The sequence below is a fragment of the Musca domestica genome, unplaced genomic scaffold, assembly GCF_030504385.1.
Source record: "Musca domestica strain aabys unplaced genomic scaffold, Musca_domestica.polishedcontigs.V.1.1 9, whole genome shotgun sequence".
Taxonomy (NCBI): domain Eukaryota; kingdom Metazoa; phylum Arthropoda; class Insecta; order Diptera; family Muscidae; genus Musca; species Musca domestica.
This window is the reverse complement of record NW_026712435.1, coordinates 20,794,025-20,814,004: the sequence shown is the minus strand read 5'-3', so window position 1 is coordinate 20,814,004 and position 19,980 is coordinate 20,794,025. Positions and strand designations below refer to the sequence as shown.

The 19,980-nt window shown below is 35.1% G+C and overlaps 1 protein-coding gene across 8 annotated transcripts in view; it reads left to right on the top strand.

Annotated features, from left to right (window-relative positions):
• The window catches only part of LOC131806823 (putative uncharacterized protein DDB_G0277255), a 153,895-nt gene that overhangs the window by 33,326 nt on the left and 100,589 nt on the right, over positions 1-19,980 (top strand). For all 8 annotated transcript variants that reach the window (XM_059131556.1, XM_059131558.1, XM_059131557.1 and 5 more), the window contains exon 2: positions 18,212-19,248. In XM_059131556.1, the coding sequence (XP_058987539.1) occupies positions 18,295-19,248 (954 nt within the window). In that variant the 5' untranslated portion in view covers positions 18,212-18,294. The remainder of the gene's footprint in view (positions 1-18,211; positions 19,249-19,980) is intronic.

The following is a 19,980-nucleotide window of genomic DNA, read 5'->3' as shown; positions in this document are numbered from 1 at the left end:
GATGTTCTTGGGGACCTCTCAACACTGGCTCGTACGGCAATATTCTCGGCCGATCGCCTTGGTCGACTTTTATATGGCCTCTTCGGATTAGAAAGAGCCTTACCAGTCGAAAATTTTTCGTATAAACGCTTAATGGTGTTCTTAGAAGGCGCACTTCTCACATTTTTTAATGTTTTAAAAGCACGTTGAGTTTTCACAATTGACTTCTTCTGTTGAATGTAAATTTGAACTATTTCGCGTGGCGTATATTGGTTCATGGTAAAAATCTGCTTGGACTGACGCTTCAAACGCGGTATGTCATTAAGCGATGTGACATTTCTGTCAAAAGTTATGGCGTTGCCAGATGGGTCCGTCGAATATGGACAACCCTGTACATCCCAAGTTGGTTGATAAACGTTCAGGTATTATTATTGAAATCTAGCTGTGTAAATCTTTCAAATCTGGCAAAGTTACATAAGAGAGATTAAAGCCTGAGACTGGATTTTTGTTGTATAAAAATGTAAAGAAAAAAAATTCTGTTTCACATTTGCCGCCTTTATTAAGGTTTTCATTTCAGATTTTCATAAAACAAAAATCCAGCCTCAGGTTTAAAGCTCACTGATGTAACTTTGCCAGATTTGGAAGATTTACACATTTACATTTATCATCATTATAATAAATAATACAATCTTAACGTTTACAGAAGAAAAACCAGTAAAAACGTCTTAAAGTCGGGCGGGGCTAACTTTATGATACCCTACACCAGTTTGCTTATTAACTAGAGCTTCACATAACAAATAAAAGTTTTAATGGGGAATTTGTGAGAATTAAATCATGCCGACTATAATTATAGTAATAATTAAAAGTCCAAAGGAACAAACATATAGGAGGAATATCCTCTTCTGAATCGATTTCTACTAAATTTGTCGAGGCATTTGCACCTTTTCAATTAGGGCTTGAATTATCCATTTGGAGCACAATTAACTTGAAATCGGATAGATAGATACTTATGAGAGCTATATCTAAATTTGAACCGATAAAATGTGGCAAAGGTATTTCTGACCTGTATTTGATATATGTCCTCGAATATCGTTACAACGCAGTCCATATTACGGCTATGAGGGGCAAATTCAACAAATCGGATGAATAACATGTTTGGGAGCTATAGCTATATCTGAACCTATTTCCACCAAATTTGACATACTGATTTGGTCGTAAGTACCAAATTCCATTCCATTTGGGCCAATATTACATGTTTGGTGCACAATAAAAAGCAAATCGTACGAAGATATATATGGGAGCTGTATCCAAATATTAACCGATCTCGATAAAATTTAGCAAGGGAATTTCTGAGTTATATTTTATATATTTCCCCAAATATCGTTGTTACAGAGTGCATATTACGGCTGCGGAGGACAAAAATAACAAATCGGATGAACAGTATATATGGAAGCTATAGCTATATCTGAACCGATTTCGATCAAATTTGGTATACTTATTTTCAGGCCTAATTTGGTTGTATGTGCAAAATTCCATACTATACGTTTGGTGCAAAATAAGAGGCAAATCGGACGAAGATATATATGGGAGCTATATCTATTTTTTTTTTTACCGATTATCTCTAATTTATATAGGGATCGTCCTTGGGCCAAACAAATGTTGTTTGGAAAATTTCATCTCAATCGGATAATATATGTGACCTGCATTTTGTTCACAAGAACACATGGACAGACAGATATGCATTAATCGACTCAAAAAGTGATTCTATGCACATCATCAAAAGGAACTATGGTTCTATCTCGTTTCCTTTTGCCTATTACAAACAAATGCACAAATACATAATACCCTGACCACCTTGTGGTGTAGGGTATAAAAACAGAATCGGTTAAGAAATCTGTTAAAATCTTAAAAATACCGAATATAAGGAATTACCGTTATTTCGTAGTCTATACGAAGACGTGGACCAGTATTGGAAATTTTCTAGCACAGGCTGTAGTATAGATTGGGAACTTCAAATACGAAACTTGTAACAATTCCAGTGAGTAATTTCGCTGAAATCATCAAAATACCGAATATAGAGAGGTACTATTATATGGGGGCTATACCAAAACGTGGACTTGAACAGATTTTTCTGTAATAGGCTGTGGTGTCCATTACGGACTTCAAATACCAAATTTGAAACAGTTCCGGTAAATAATGTCGCTAAAATCATCAAAATACCGAATATCGGGAGGTACCGTTATATGGGGGCTATACCAAGACGTGGAACTGTATAAACAATTTTCTGTCTTAGGCTGTAGCATCCATTAGGAACTTCAAATACAAATTTTGAAACAATTCCGGTGAAAAATTTCGATAAAATCATTAAAATACCGAATATCGGGAGGTTCCATTATATGGGGGCTATACCAAACCGTGGACCTACATGACCATTTTCAATATCAAAAGTCTTGCTGACATAATATACATTTGAGTAAAATTGTATCAACCAACTTCATTTCGTTCGGAAACTAATTTCCACACACCAACGGACATCGCTAAATCGACATAGAATTTTATGCTGATTACGAATATATACTTTGTGGGGTCTAAAATATATAATTCGCGGTGTTATTATGGTGGAGGGTATAAAAATGATGATTCGAATGACAAATGAAATTCAAGTTTCAAAGTTTCAAATTGAAGGAATTATAAATGAAATTCCCAAATTACAATTGATTGTTTCGATATATAGAATACTTAAAATGTTTCGAATTACAAACGAAATTCTAAATTACAGTTGAAATGACACCAAAAATTATATTTCGAGAACTTACATATGGACTGACAAACTTAATATACCCTCCATACTATGATGAGGGGTAAAAAAATATTTTTTAAGACTTTGTTATACTAACGAAACGATATACTCTGTGGCAAAAAAAAAAAAAAAAAAAAAAACAAAACAACAAAAAAGTTGAATGATTTGTTTTTTGTTTTTATTACAAAAACTTGTGAATTGTTTTATTTTTGTAATTTATTTTTGGCATTTCATAAAATTTTCTGCTGGCAGTTCTTGGCGTTTAGTTTCTTGCTTCCTAACGTCCATCAATTATCCTTGGGGAACAAATCACATATAATCTTTCAATGAAAAACTCTTTCGTATATGTGGCTATAAAATGAATTGTTGCTGTGGAAACTCCGCCAGAATATGACTTATATTAAGTTAGTTAAAAAGTTTGCTTCTTCACAACAACAAGAACAACGGCTAGAAATATGACAAAATAAAGTTAAGTGCTGAACACTTAGCGAATAATCCCAATAGATTTAAATATTTATTTCGAAAATAATTGTCAATATTAGTTTGTCATCTTATTTGTGCAAAACCCCGAAAAGAATTAAAAGTTATAATCAGATTTAGAAGTTTGAAAACAAACAAGAAAACAAAAATTGTCTATCAATACGGATATGAGTACCTATGGGGGTGTGGTTTGTGATAGGGACGTAACTGGAAGTTACAATGACAGCATAGTTTGTTTTTTAATCCCAAAGCACACGCATTTTCTTTTTGTTTACAAAAATATATTTATATATGGATACATATGAACACACATAGTCATATATTAATATATATGTATGCCAAAAGTGGTTTATTTTTAACCGGAAATAAAAATAATTGATTTTCATTTGTGAAAATACAGCAAATATTTACACACCTTAAACGTATGGAGGGTATTTATACCCTACACCACAAGGTGGTCAGGGTATTATGTCTTTGTGCATTTGTTTGTAATAGGCAAAAGGAAACGAGATAGACCCATAGTTAATTTTATGATCTGCATAGAATCACTTTCTGAGTTGATTTATGCATGTCAGTCCGTCCGTCTGTTCATGTATTCTTGTGAACAAAATGCTGGTCGCATTTATTATCCGATTGAGATGAAATTTTCCAAACAACATTTGTTTGGCCCAAGGACGAACCCTATTGAAATTGGAGATAATCGGTAAAAATTTAGATATAGCTCCCATATATATCTTCGTCCGATTTGCCTTTTCTTGTGCACCAAACGTGTAATATCAGCCCGAATAGTATGGAATTTTGCACATGCAACCAAATTAGACCTGAAAATAAGTATGCTCGAAATCGGTTCAGATATAGCTATAGCTCCCATATATATTGTTCATCCGATTTGTTATTTTTGTCCTCCGCAGCCGTAATAGGCACTCTGTAACAACAATATTTGGGTAAATATATCAAATGCAGCTCAGATTTGGATATAGTTCCCATATATAACTTCGTCCGATTTCCCTTTTATTGTACACCAAACGTCTAATATTTGCCCTAATGGGATGGAATTTGGCACATTCGTCCGAAGTGAGTTTAGAAGGTAGTATGTCAAATTTGTTCATCCGATTTGTTAAATTTGTTACCTAAAGCCGTAATATGCACTCCGTAACAACGATATTCAGGGAAATATATCAAATACAGTTCAGATATATCTTTGCCAAATTTTATCGAGTGCGGTTCCGATTTCGATATAGCTCCCATATATATTTTTATCCGATTTCAAATTAATTGTGCACAAAATGGGCAATATAAGTCCGAATTTACAAGATACAAATTCTTTGGCATATTTAGTCCTTTGCATTTTAAATTATAATTAAATTCATAGGGTGTATGATTGAATTCTCCCATAAAAACTTTTAATTGTTATGTGGAGTTAGAAGGTAGGATGCCAAATTTGGTGAAGATCGGTTCAGATATAGCTATAGCTCCCATATATATTGTTCATCCGATTTGTTGTATTTGTTACCTACAGCCGTAATATGCACTCCGTAACAACGATATTCAGAAAACAAGTAAGCAAAGGATACAGTCGAGCGGGGCCGACCGTTGAATACCCTACAACACTATAATAAACCATACAGTTTATATAGGCGAAATACTCGACAGAATTCCACAAGATATTGTGACAAATAATTAAAAAAAACCATCAGGTTTCGTTCTCCAATTTTCGAAAAATAACAACTTAAACTAATTTGCTCATTTCCAATTTATTGGTAGATGTTGCACTTAAATGGTCTTCCTAGATCTGGAACCAATATTTCCCAAAGACCTGTAATCTCTCAGAAGTGGCAAAATATTAACATTTATTATTGGTTTTTGACTGAAACGCATCTAAATGAGATACAGACATTTGACTATATTCTTCAACGAAATAGTCAGAAGTGCGTATTTCCTGTATTTGTGAATTCTCCAAAAAGTCTCTGGAATGGACATTTTCGTATTTTGTCTACAAAAGTTGGCAAACTATTTCACACATTGAATATTTTTGGATGGCCATTAGAAACTGCTTGGCTTTTGCCCCCATTCAAATGTGCGGAAGGATCGGGCGATAATTACGACCTGCCGACAATTTTGCAGTTTTTTGGTCCATTTCAACCCCTAAATATATGGCGATCATCTCCAAAAAGAGTAGGCTTCTATTCTGACCCTCATCTTATCCCCATGCAAAATTTCGTAAGGATCGGGCCGTAAATGCGATCTGTATATGATATCATGATATCCCAACTACTTAGTTTTGTTAGCTGTAGAAATATTACCAAATGTTTAATTCTAAATGAAAATATGCCAAAAATATGACAAAATTTAAAAAATATGAGAAAATTTTACAAATCAATATTTTCATCTTTAGAGAGATATTTTTATGCGATTTTTTAGACGTTTTTTCTTTCCTGCCAAGAGGCCATTCTGAATTAATGAGAACTGTCGAAATCAGTTCAGCTGTTCTCGACATATAAGAGATCTTTCAAGCATATCTTTTTTGATAGACATATATATCGCACATATTTTGCTATATATCCGATTTGTTGGATGTTAACATCAATGTAAAGGTCAGAAGTAACCTTATGATGGCTTTGTGATTTCGCCGGGATTTAAAATATTCACGGTTTAATGAAACATTTTGAATTTTTTCAACACAAAATATATGGCCTATTTTACCCGCTAAATATTATCCGATGACCACCCAAATTGGTAGGCTTCTTCCCCTCCCTAAACTTCAGCTACATGCGAAATTCCGCGTCGATTGGTCTATAATTGCGACCTGTATAGCTACTGCAAAATCCGACATTTTTTCAGTATTTGGTCCATTTCAACCCCTAAACATTTGGCGATCATCTCCAAAAGCAATAGGGATCTATTCTGGTCCAAGCCCCACCTACATTCTAAACTTCGTGAAGATCGGACCATAATTGCGACCTGTAGAGTGATTACAAATTAACATGGACAGACGGACGGACATACATAGCTAGATCGACTCAGCTCGGCGAGCAAGGAGTTCCATATATACTTTCCTATGTGGGAAACCAATATTTCGAGGTGTTACATAATTTTTGGCCCAAACTTATAATACCCCCAAACACATAGTGTTGTAGGGTATAAATATATCAAATACAGATCGTTTCAGATTTGGATATAGCTCCCATATATATCTTTATCTGATTTCAAATTAATGTTGTATCATATGGGCAATACAAGTCCGAATTAAAATGATACAAATGCTTCGGCATATTTAGTCCTTTGAATTTTAAATTACAATTATAATCATAGGGTGTATGATTGAATTCTCCCATAAAAAACTTTTAATTATTAAGTGGAGCTCAACTAAATTAGCAAAGTGGTGTAGGCCCGCCCGACTTTACGACTTTCTTTACTGGTTTTATGTCGATTTAGCGATGCCGGTCCGTCAGTTTGTGGAAATCGCTCTAGCTTTCGAATGAAATGAAGTAGATTAATAGAATTTTACTCCTATATTTTTAGGTCTGTAGGAAATTTGCCAAAACCGTAATATTCACTCCACAGGAATGATATTTTGTATCAGATATCTTATAGAGCTCAGAAATACTTCTGTCAACTTTAATTGAAATCGTTTCAGATTTGGATACATCATCCGAACGGTTGATGTTCATCATAAAAAAATGAACTACAGGCTGAGATAAAAAAAACTGCAACAAAGTTAAACGCCATAATTTTCAAATTGTTCTTTAAAATTTTATTAAATGAAAACAAAAAATGTCGGAAATAGCATCAAATTTTAGAATAAGTTTAGATTTGTTCGAATTGGTCACCTTTGGCACGAATTATGGCCTTCAAACGGCCAATGAAACCGTCACACGCTGCCCAAATATTGCTCTGCGGTATTTTGGCCCATTCCCGGCGAAGCGCTTGCTTGAGTTGATCGATACATTGGTATTTTTTAGTACCAACCTTACTTTCCAAAATACTCTAGACACAATAGTCCAACGGATTGGTATCCGGAGATTTTGGTGGCCATTTGCGCTAGAAATGAAGCGTGGAACATCATTGCTGAGTGCGATGGTTCTGATTCCTGTTGGAATGTCCAAGATCTGCGGATCTCCAGAATATTTTCGCGATAATATTCGGCATTTATTCTCATGCCAAGGTCGATTAATTGAGCGGAGAGCGACCATCGGCTGTTACGGCGACCCACACCATCACCATGGCCGGCGCTTGAGTTCTGGTGGCCAACCGACGGTGCACATTTTCAGCTGACCTCTTTGGAAAGTAAACACGATCATTTTGTTTGTAGACAAACTGCTGGACAACGAATGTTTTCTCATCGGAGAAAACCAAATTCGGCAGTTCACCACTTTCGACCAAGCGAAGCAACTCTTTAGCTCTTTGGAGTCTATTTTCCTTCTGTTGCGGTGTAAATTCTTCTTTTTGGATTTTTATAGCCTACAACACTATGTGTTGGGGGTATTATAAGTTTGATTGGGCCAAAAATTATGTAACACCTCGAAATATTGGTTTCCCACATAGGAAACTATATATGGATCTTCCTATGTCGCCTAGCTATGTATGTCCGACCGTCCGTCTGTCCCTCAGTCCATGTTAATTTGTAATCACCCTACAGGTCGCAATTATGGCCCGATCTTCGCGAAATTTAGAATGGAACAAAAACTGAATAATTTCCTGATTTTGCAATTGCTCTACAGGTCGTAATTATAGACCAATCGAAGTTAGCATGGGGCTGAACTTAGGGCAGAAGCCTTCCAATTTTGATGGTCATCAGGTAGTATTTAGTGGGTGAAATAGACCATAACATTTGCGTTAAATAAAAGACAAAATTTCCATTGAACCGATAATTAATCCCGGCGAAATCACAAAATAGACAAACAGGTCAATTCTAACCGTTATGAGTTACAAACGGAATAACGAACTTAATATACCCTCCATACTATGCATGGTGTAGGGTATAAAAAATGTGAAGCAAATAAATCTACATTAATGCAACATAATATCATAGAGTGGTTTATTTAAAACTTCATCTAATTTAGGTCTTCTAATTTGCAACACATAATCAAATGTCTGCAAAGTCTCCATTAATAGGTTTACCGACATTTTGAAAGACAATTCTCCGTAGTTTGTTCTCTCCACACGAAAACGACTCTCTTTTAAGCTTATTAAACACTTGAATATACTTTATTTCAAAGTAGAAATAACCATTTTCAATAGAAGATTTGTAAAAAAACGTACATATTGTACGTGTTATACTTTCCGAGCATACGTTTGTACACACCTACATATGTTACTATGTGCGTTAACATTACCATTAGTTTGGGCTTTTGTTCTCTATCTAAAGAAGATATAAAAAATGAACTAAATTCAAAGTTCATTCAATTACCGACTCTCGCTAACATGATTATGTACTTTGGTATTCTGCGTCATCCTTAATCGTATAGAATTTTTGATTTACGAAAGTAAAAACACTTTACGCTTCTGCTACTGCTGCTGCTGTGACATAAAATAAATTTTCAATTAATCATCCACACGATGGCAAAAAAGGAAAAGAAAAACAACAACAACAAAAAAAGTATTTGCAAACATATTATTATGTGCATATACAATGAGTTTTTATGACGACAATGATAAGACTGCTTGAAGGATGTGTGAGGCCTGGACAACTAGAAAAACATTTTAATTCCCTTATCAGGTGAAATCATAAATCATGCTAAAAGGATCAGTTCACCTCTACATGACAAATAAAAAGCAAAACAAGCAACAATAAACTTCAAGTGCTTCGATGGTGAAAATAAATGGATGGAATACTTTGTTTTATTTCGTGCTTTGAAAAACTAAAACATGATCTGGAACGAAGGAGTACACTTCAGGAGTTCAAATATGTACGTGATTGTAATTTGTGTTTCGATATATTTTCTTCCATTTTTTTATAGCTAAAAAAAATCGATTATGTTTATACATAGTTAAAGCTATAAAAGATAAGAAATATGTCTAACTATATTGCAATAATTTTATTATAAGTTTGATTGGGCCAAAAATATGTAACACCACGAAATATTGGTTTCCCACATAGGAAAGTATATATGGATTTTCCTATCTCGCCGAGCTGAGTCGATCTAGCTATGTATGTCCGTCCGTCCGTCTCTCCGTCTGTCTGTCTGTCCGTCTGTCCATGTTAATTTGTAATCACTCTACAGGTCGCAATTATGGTCCGATCTTCACGAAATTTAGAATGGAGGTGGGGCTAGGGTCAGAATAGACCCCTATTTTGGAGATGATTGCATAATATTTAGGTCTTGAAAAGCAGTTGCTGTACAGGTCGCAATTATAGACCAATCTAAGCGGAAGTTAGCATGGGGCTACAGCTTAGATCTGGGCAGAAGCCTTCCAATTTTGATGGTCATCGGGTAATATTTAGTGGGTGAAATAGGCCACAACATTTGTGTTAAATAAAAGTAAAATTTTCCATTAAACCGCGAATATTTTTAATCCACTTGAAATCACAAATAGACGAAGATTTTGACAAATTTTGTCAATTCAGAATGCCCTTTTGACAAAAAAGTATAAAATCTAAAAAAATCGCAGAAAAATATCTCAATAATGATGTTAATTTAGATTTTGTAGTATTTTGTGACGTTTTTTTATATTTTCATATATTTTATCGTATTGTAATATTTTTTCTCCTTACAACACAGGTTGGTGTATTATATAAGTATTGCAAATATCGTCCTATCCTCACGAAAATTTTCACAAGGGTAGGGTTGGGCTCAGAAGTTCTAGGCCTATTGTTTTTAAAGATGTCCGCAATATATAAGGCGCTGAAATGGACCAACAACTAAAAATTTTCCTGATTTTGCAGCCGTTATAAAGGTCACAAATAGAAACCAAAGGACACGAAATCTCGCATAAAGTTAGAGTTTAGAACAGCGGGTACAATAGACCGCTAATTTTGTGTGAAAATATACCAGCGTTACTTAAGGGCGATATCCGAAATACACAAAAGGCGAACTTCTGGCTTTTTATGCTGATAGCCAAATATCGTAGACATGCAAATCATATAGATGCGTCTAAATTTGGAGATACGGAGGGTCTTCTTGCTTTTGGAGATGATTGCAAAATATTTAGGGGTTCAAATTAACCAAAAACAGAAATGTTTTTCCGATCACACAATTGAAGCCAATAGACACGCCTGTGAAGAGAGTTAAGGACAGGGAAGAATTCTAGCATTTTGGATGACCATTGGATTATATTTAGCTGTAAAATGGACTACAACAACTAACAGCCCGACGGAGTGTAGAAATATTGGGCAAATGTCCCTAGTCAAAATCCTTATTTCAAAAGCGAAATCTTCCAATATGGGTTTGGCCATAAGGGGGCTTCTAACATATTGTAGTGTTGTAGGGTATAACATAGTCGGCCCCGCACGACTATAGCCTTTGCTTACTTGTTTATAATAAAAATGTTTAAAAATACTATTTAAATATTTTCGGTTATAACATTTTATGACTGAAATTATATTTTTTTATCTATATAAAAAAGGAAAATGTTTGTATGTTTGTAATTTATTTGTAATTTAATGTGAAATCGGTTCAGATTTGGATATAGCTCCCATATATATTTTCGGCCTATTTCACATATTTGATGCACAAAACACGATACGTATGTCCGATTCCAATGAAATTCGGCATTTGTCAAATAATATTGAAATCGGTTTACATTTTGATACAGCTCCCATAATTTTTTTCGGTCGATTTTACATATTTGATGCACCCAACGCGATATGTATATCCAATCCCAAAGAAATTCAAACAGAGAGACAAAATCTGGTACAAAAAAAAAAACAAAAAAAAAAAAAAAAAAACATATTATATTGAAATCGGTTGAGGTTCGGATATAGCTACCATATATATATTTCGGCCGATTTCATGTATGTTATGCATCAAACACGATATATATAACCGATTCCAATGAAATTCGAGATGTGTTGCGGAATTTGGTTACAATAATAATTACAAGAAAAAGCGTCATAGAATTTGGTATAAAAGTAAATTTTATCAAATTATATTTAAATTGGTTCAGATTTGGATATGATTTTATTAAGAAGCATTGTTCCTTTGTAATGGTATTAGGCTAACAGTTAAAAACTGCACAATTTTTAATATTTTTTCTCAGCCAACATTTATTCGTTTATAAATTTTTGAATGCATATAAAATCAAAAGGGGTAGCGAAGCGCACCGGGTTCAGTTAGTTTTTCTATAAAACAAAAGAACGTTTTATATATATTATTACTAGCATGATTTACTGGTAAACAAGTAAATAAACATTAAGTTCGGCCGGGCGAATTTTTAATACCCTCCAACTTTCGGTAAAGAAAACATTTTTATATAAAAGTATCAGAATTCAAACGTGTTCCACTTTAAACCACAAATACCAGTTAGAACGTTTGGATAATGCTGTTAAACTTAAAAAAAAAAAACATAAAGTGGGTGAGGCCGTTATATGGCGGTCATACCAAAACCGGAACCTTTATAAACAATTTTATACTTCAAGGATTTTCATCTACCAAATCGCTCAAAATACCAAATTTCGTGAAACAATTTCGTGGGTAAATGTGGCTAGGCTTATCAAAATACCAATTATCGGTGGATATCGTTATATGTGCGCTTAGGAAAACGTGGACCTAAGTATTCAATGTTCTGTCACCGGAGCAAGAACCTATTATGAACTATAAATACCAATTTTTAGATAAATCCGAAATGTGGCAAAAATCATAAAAATACTGAATATTCGGAGGTACCATTATGTGGGGGCAATTCCAAAACGTGGACATACTGTGTTCCGAAACAGGATTTAGAATCCATTACGAACTACAAATACCAATTTTAGACACAAATTGTGACAAAAATCATTGAAATATCGAATATAACCGTTTTATATCAAAACGTGGACCGACATATCTCAATTTCAATACTCACCATCCTAGACACAATGCAAATTGTTCTGCCAAATTTTGAAGCTCTACGTCAAATAATGTGGGCTGCATCGTGATTTCAACAGACAGACAGATAAACAGGCATCGTTAGATCGACTTAGAATTTTAAGCTAATCATGAATGTATACACTTTGTGGGGTCTACGACGTATATTTAGGGATTTAGGAATATTTATGTTACACACGGAATGACAAACTTAATATATCCTCAATAATAGCTACATCAATCTTCGGAAGCAAGATGATCCAAATATTACATTAAAAGTAAATCGAAAGTTATAGATAAACTGAGTATGTGCCTCAGAATACAATACCAAACAAGTAAGCCAAAAAGCAAGGTCAAAAGTCGGACGGAGTATTTTCTTCAAGGCTGAATTCGATTGTATCTGCAAAAATCCGATTTTCACCAAAATTGCCAGATATATTAACTTGGCCGTATGTGCTTCAATAAATGCTACATGTAATTCGTTTACAAGTATACATGGACAGATGGAGGGACATTCATAATTCGAATCAGAATGTGATTATGTGATTATGTGGAGATCATCAAAAGAAACTATGTGACTATTTCGTTTTCTTCTGCGTGTTACAAAGAAATGCTCAAAGACATGATACCCTGTTCCTCAGTGTGGCCTAAGGTATAAGAAGACATATCTGCCTGGATATACGACACTTCTGTCACAATGAACGTACAGCCCAAATTTTTAACAATTATATAAAAAATGTGGCTAAAATACAGAAAAAAGTTGACCTGTATGGAAATGGTTCTCTTATAGGAATAGAACTCTCTATGAAATCCAACTTAAAGCAATTTCATCAGAAAATATTTCTAAAATCTTCAAAATACCGAATAGGAGTAGGTAACATTTTATGGGAGCTATAGGGAAACGTGGACCTTTTAGAAAATATTCTGCAACAGTGGCTTGTATGCTTTTCGAATAAGAAGCTCTACCGTTTAAAAACGTAGCTTAAATACCTAATATGTGAAGGTACAATTATATGAAGTATATACGAAAACGTCGATCAGTGAAACAATGTTCTGCCACAGGAGGTAGAGTCCAAATAACAAAATTAAATTTAATATGTAAGAAAGTGTGTCTAAAATCGTCAAAATTCCGAATAAGGGGACAATTATACACGGTGAGATTGAAAAACATTATATAGTTTACTTTTTCCAGGAAAAAAAAGTTATTCGTGATGGAATTCAAGCGTGATAGTGTAATTTATTTACATTTGGCTGCAAAACCACAAGTGGCTACCGATAGAGCACTCCAGCATTTAAAAGCGAATGAATCTTTTGTGTCTCGTACAAATGCAAAAAATGAGGTTCCTCGCTTGATTTCCAGTACACAGTGGCCACCAAAATCTCCGGATTCCAAACCGTTGGACTATTGTCTATGGAGTATTTTTAAAAGCAAGGTTGGCACTAAAATATACCAAAGTTCGATCACCTCAAGTAAGCGTTTCGCCGGGAATGGTCCAAAATACCCCAGATCAATCATTGGCCGTTTGTAGGCCATAATTCGTGCCGAAGGTGACCAATTTGAACTAAACTTATTCTAAAAATTGATGCTATTTTTCGACAGTTTTTGCTTTCATTCAATAAAAATTAAGAAAAGAAATTTAAAAATTATGGCGTTCGACTTTGTTGAAGCTTTTTTATCTCACCCTGTATTACAAGTAGAGTTGTCCTTTGTCTGGTCAAACACTAAAAGAACGTTCAAATGAAAACCGTTATATGGGGGCTATACGAGGACGTAGGTAATAATGTCGCTAAAATTATCAAAATATCGACTATCAAAATACCGAGGTATCGTTGCACGAGGTCTATACGAAGACATGAATCTGCATATGCAGGGTTGCCCATATTCGACGGACCCATGACTCTTTGGGCCCATTCCAATCGACGAGGCTTGTCCGCAGGCAACATTCTTTGCGTCAATTGAATTTTGTACGGGAACAAATGCAAATCAATGCGAATAATCCGTTGTAAAGTGGACCGAGCCATGCCCAACTGCTGAGAACGGCGTTTTTGGGATGTTCTTGTTTTGGGATGTTTAATTCGTTTTGACTCTAGCGTGATTACAACAAGCGAACATCAAGAATATACATACTTTGTCAGGTCAGGAATAACGAATTTAGTATACCCTCCCTATTATGTGCGGTGGAGGGTATAAAAAAGAAAATAATCCAGTATTCTTATCAATAATATTGCCGAAGACGCTATAACCTAAAATTCCCGGGTTCCAAAGAATCTTAACCCGAAATTTTCAAAAAAATTGGAAGAGGAAGGAACGTGTCAACACTACTTAATCTTAGTCTTTTAAGATGTCCTGGAAAAAGTATAAATATTTGGAACAAAAAATACTAAATTTAGAAAAATTATAATATTTTATTAAGAGTTTCTTTGGTGGCTCTGAAGATATGGACCATGCGCATTTGAGGACTACTGGAGTACAAAATATTTCACTATGGCGGGGAAGGTGAATATTTTTATATAGAACGTTGGGTATTAGGTGGGCCTGCAACGGTATAGCGATTGTAGACTCTAAAAGGTGGTTTCATACACTCTGTTGAGTTGGAATCCAATAGCTAAAAACTAAAATAAATTTCCCAGAGTAAAATTTTCACTAATTTTGTTACTGAAAATTAAATTGCGAAAATGCCATTGCAATATGATTCATAGAAAAACCCATTCCACTGAACATTTAATTACTGTAATACAGTTATTCTTAGATTGTTTTTCAAATCTCCGATTATAAGCAATGATTATATTGTTTATGCCTGCTTCGAAAAGGAAAACAATTTTTCGTTCTCAAATCGTATTGTGCACAAAATTCAAAATTAAACAATTCCAAGTGTTTGGCATACAACAAGAAAAATAATAGCAGTTCAAAGTGCATCAATACTCACCGGCTTACGTACAGAACACAGCACACAGTATGAACGTACGTAGGTATGTATCGACATCGATGTACATATATGGCATTCTTATCAATTGTTCAATAACAACATCGACAGCGGCAGCCAAAAAGCCACAAAACTCAACAGACGAAGCAATTTGTGAGACGCTAACATTGATACTCAAGGCATTGCATGCTTTTGGCACTGAATTGAATCGGAGCAATATCTTACATCGAAATAACATTTGTGCTAAGTAAACTTAACTTTTCCTGTCGAGAAGGGCAAGATGTGGTAGTAGCTGCGGCAGCAACAGACCTGACACTGATGCGATACGATACGATACGATACCGTCTTTAAGAGCCATAGTTTATTAGCCAAAAAGAAAACATTTTAAGATCAACCGCAATAACCAAAAAAAGAAAAAAAAAAAAAAAAAAAATGCAATGAATACTCTTGCGTATCATGTTCAATACCAAATTCCTATGCAAACCTAAAAAGACGAGATTGTGGGGGAGCTATTTGAGGTAGTGAAGTAAATTGTTGAAATCTACACTATTCAAAATATTTTTGTAGTTGTTTTAAAATTTCAGCAGATGATTTGCATATAAATTTTGTCCACTTTTGAAATCCTTGACAATTATTTGTGACCATTTCGATAGGATCGGGTGACTAATTTCTAAGTTATGATAAAAGTATATAGGTGGGGCCGGCTACACCACTATGTGTTTTTAGTAGAGCTCCATGAAGAAGATACAAAAAATAGCTGTATAGTGCACGATATGACTTCGATAAGGAATATATTAAAAAAATATTTATTGGAGCAATAGATACACCGGACCGAGTTTCACCAAATGGTAAAATTCTGTTAAATATGAAAAAAATCTCTTCATGTTGGGCTGAAATTACATATATGATGAGCAATAACCGTAAAATCGGATGAAGATGTATATTGAAGCTATATAAAAATCTGAATCGATCTCGATCAAATTTGGTAAATGTTTTTTGGAGCAGTATTTGATACCCGGTATCAAATATCGTTGTTGTGGAGTGCATAATACGCATGTGAGGGACTATAAAACCAAGTCGGATGAAATATATTTATAGGAGCTATAGCTATATCTGAATCGATTTTAACCAAAATTGGAAGCACTAGCTTTTAGGCCGAACCGATCTGAACCGATTTCCATCAAGTTTGATGTACTTGCGTCATTTTGACTGACAGTGGTGTACAATTAATCAGAAATCGGTTGAAGGTATAGGTATAAATTTGAACCGATTATCACCAATTTCAATAGGGTTCGTTCTTGGGCCAAAAAAAAAAAAAAATCATCTCACTAGAATACATGAACGAACGGAGGGACGGACTGACACGCATAAATCGACTCAGAAAGTGATTCTATGAAGATCCTCAAAGGTAATTATGGGTATATCTCGCTTCCTTCTCGATGTCCGTCTATCCGTCTGTGGAAATCACTCTAGCTTTCGAACGAAATTAAGTAGGTTGATAATATTTTACTCAAATGTATATTTTGCCAGCAGGTCTCTTGGTGTTGAAAATGGGGGATGTAGGTCCACGTTTTGGTATAGCCACCATACAACGGTACCTCACGATATTCGGTATTTTGATGATTTTAGAGGCATTATTCATCGGAATTGTTTCAAATTTGGTATTTGAAGACCTATGACAGAAAATTGTCTGTACAGGTTCACGTTTTCTTATAGCCCCTATGTAACGGTATCTCCCCATATTCGGTATTTTGATGATTTTAGCGACACTATTTACCGGAATTATTTTAAATTTGGTATTTGATGTTCGTAATGGATGCTAAAGCCTATGACTGAAAGTTGTCCGTCTACGTCATCGTATAGCCCTCATATAACGGTACCTCCCGATATTCGGTATTTTGATGATTTTAGCGGCATTATTCATCGGAATTTTTTCAAATTTGGTATTTGAAGTTTGTAATGGACACTACAACCTATGACAGAAAATTGCCTGTGCAGGTCCACGTTTTGGTATAGCCCCATATAATATCCTCCCTATATTCGGTATTTTGATGATGTTTTCTGATCGGAGAAAACCAAATTCGGCAGTTCACCACTTTTGGCCAAGCGAAGCAACTCGTTAGCTCTTTTAAGTCTATTGTTTCTGTTGCGGTGTAAGTTCTTGGACTTTTTGGAATTTCAATAATTTGCCGAATTGAATACTGCGATATGCTCAGCTCACAAGCTATTTTTCGGCCACTACGACGCGGGTTTCGATCAAGTCGCTTCTTTACTTTTCGAACCATTTCTGCTGATGTGGCTGTCTTCTTCTGTCCACTTCCTTGACGTCGGGCTACGCTACCAGTATCGCGGTAACGAGCTATGGTACGAGACACAAAAGATTTATTCACATTTAAATGCTGGAGTGCTCTAACTATAGCCACTTGTGGTTTTCCAGCCTAATATAAAGAAATCACACTATCACACTTGAATTCCATCACGAATAACTTTTTTTCTGGAAGATTCTCATCAAAATGCTTTAGTACGCTTGTAAACAATATAATGAGCTGCCACTGGAATAATTTTAACAGCTGTCGGACGAGTGGCTTAGAAATGACATAAGTTTAAAATTGGTTGCAGTTTTTTCATCTCACCCTCACGGTGCATTTAACAATTCATTTTGCAAATTTGCAGTGGCTTCTGAAAATTTGTTGATAACTCAGTTATTTTATCAAAATTCGTTGATATTCACTAAACGGGATTCTTCCGCCAGATAAAAAGTAAATTCCACAAGGCATTTAGCAAAGTAGTTTAATAAGGCTAAAAATTAAGTCCGTGAGATTGACCTCTGTTCGTCATTTCCACATGTGATTGTGTATGTTGTAACATACCACGGTTGACTTACTTTGTAATGACAACAAAAAACAAGTGTATTTGTGTATAGTCCACAACCACCTTTGGAAGATATATTCATGGGTGACACCTCTAACATTATCCAAACATTTTTAGATTAAGTTCTTTTTTTTCTTTTTCTTACCTTTCAGGCATCATTGCCAGCATCGTTATCATCTTCAAATACTTGAACATATCCACTAGCAACAATAACAACAACAAATAGTTATCACCTATGGGCAAGTGTATATCGAAAAATCCAACATCTCTTACGATAGCATTATCTGAAAAAGATTTGGCAACAGCCAGCCATATTTTAAGTAAATTCAACGAAAGTTCAGAGTATATTGCACTTAAGGACAAGCATAGGAATCAATTATGCGAGTACTTTGCTGTCAACGATGCTTGTGCACCATCAAATGGCAGTGGCGAGGTGGTTGTCGTCCATAGAGCAGACGTCGGGCCAAAGGCCAAGGGGCATCTTCTACAGGCACACAGATGCGAACACATTGCACTGGATGCGGACGGACAACAAGTTTGGCATCTTTCATCGCAACAAGAAAATAACCACGAAAACACTTGTTTACATTCACCGGACCATGGAACGGCTGTGTACCGACTGCCCAACAAGAGCAATGATGCATTTGAAAACAACGTTGCCGATGATAATGACGACGACAACAATGCGGCCCAACGAAATGACGACTGTAATGACTATGGAGACGTCATAGAGTCTGTTGTGGACGATGACAGTAGTTATACTACAATTGCAATTGTTGGGTCTGGAGACTCTTGCCATCACAGCGATTCGCTTACAAATAAATATTTCGCCACAATGAGTATCATCGACAACAATGGCGACAGCAACAATAACAATATCACCAACCTTGCCAATAATAACCACCACCACCGCCAAAGTACTAACAACAATAATTATTTCGTTGATGTACCACAAAACTTGACGGAACTACTCCTCTATCATCATCATCATCGTCCTCATCGTGGCGCACAAGACGATGACACCACACAACAAGCTGTCTTGGCCATGGCCAACCGAAATCAACATCGGGAGGAGCAGGAGCAGGAATGTCCCGCAAAACGGATAAACAGTTCTAAGAAGAAATTGAAGAAATCAAAAGAATACAATTACGTCGAGGACGCCGAAAATTCCACGGAACAAAGTGCAAAGGTAAGTAGAAGAAATATGCATTTGCGAATATACACTTTGCATAACCATCGCCTGAACTCGTTCAATATGAAACTAAAGAATATAACTACAATTTCATTTAATTGCACACAAATCCCAATTAGGTTTCATTAAATCTACCGCAAAAGTAGTTTCTATTGAAAATATTTCATCAATTAAAACTAAATTTCGAATAATTGTGGAATTAGAAAGGAAAATTAAGAAGAATTTTTATGAAGGTGTTAGAATTGACTGTTATTGATAGGTCGTTTTCATCTATATGAGGATTTAAATCCTTCGATTGTAGATAATACGGATTTTTGTCCTTTTCCCCAAAACTAAATCAAATCTAATCTAAATCTCAAACTTATATAAATATGTAAAAATTAATTTGAAAGATAGGCTACTAATTGGAACAAGTAAAACAGCACCAACGTTCGGCCGGCAGAACTTTTAATACCCTCCACCATTTGAAAGGAACTCGAAAAAATTTAAAAGAAATTCTTAGAAGAATACATATTATATGAAAATCGTTATATGTGGGTATAAGAATACCTGGACCTGCATAGACTATCTGTCATAAGTTGTAATCCTCCAATCAGAAAATTCTATAAATTTTACGATTTTACCCTAATGTCTTAATTACAGCCAAAAAACATCGGCAGTTTACTTTTGCGCCACCTTGTACATGGATATGTACTTGACAGACATACCAATACTTTTTGGCTGTAATTA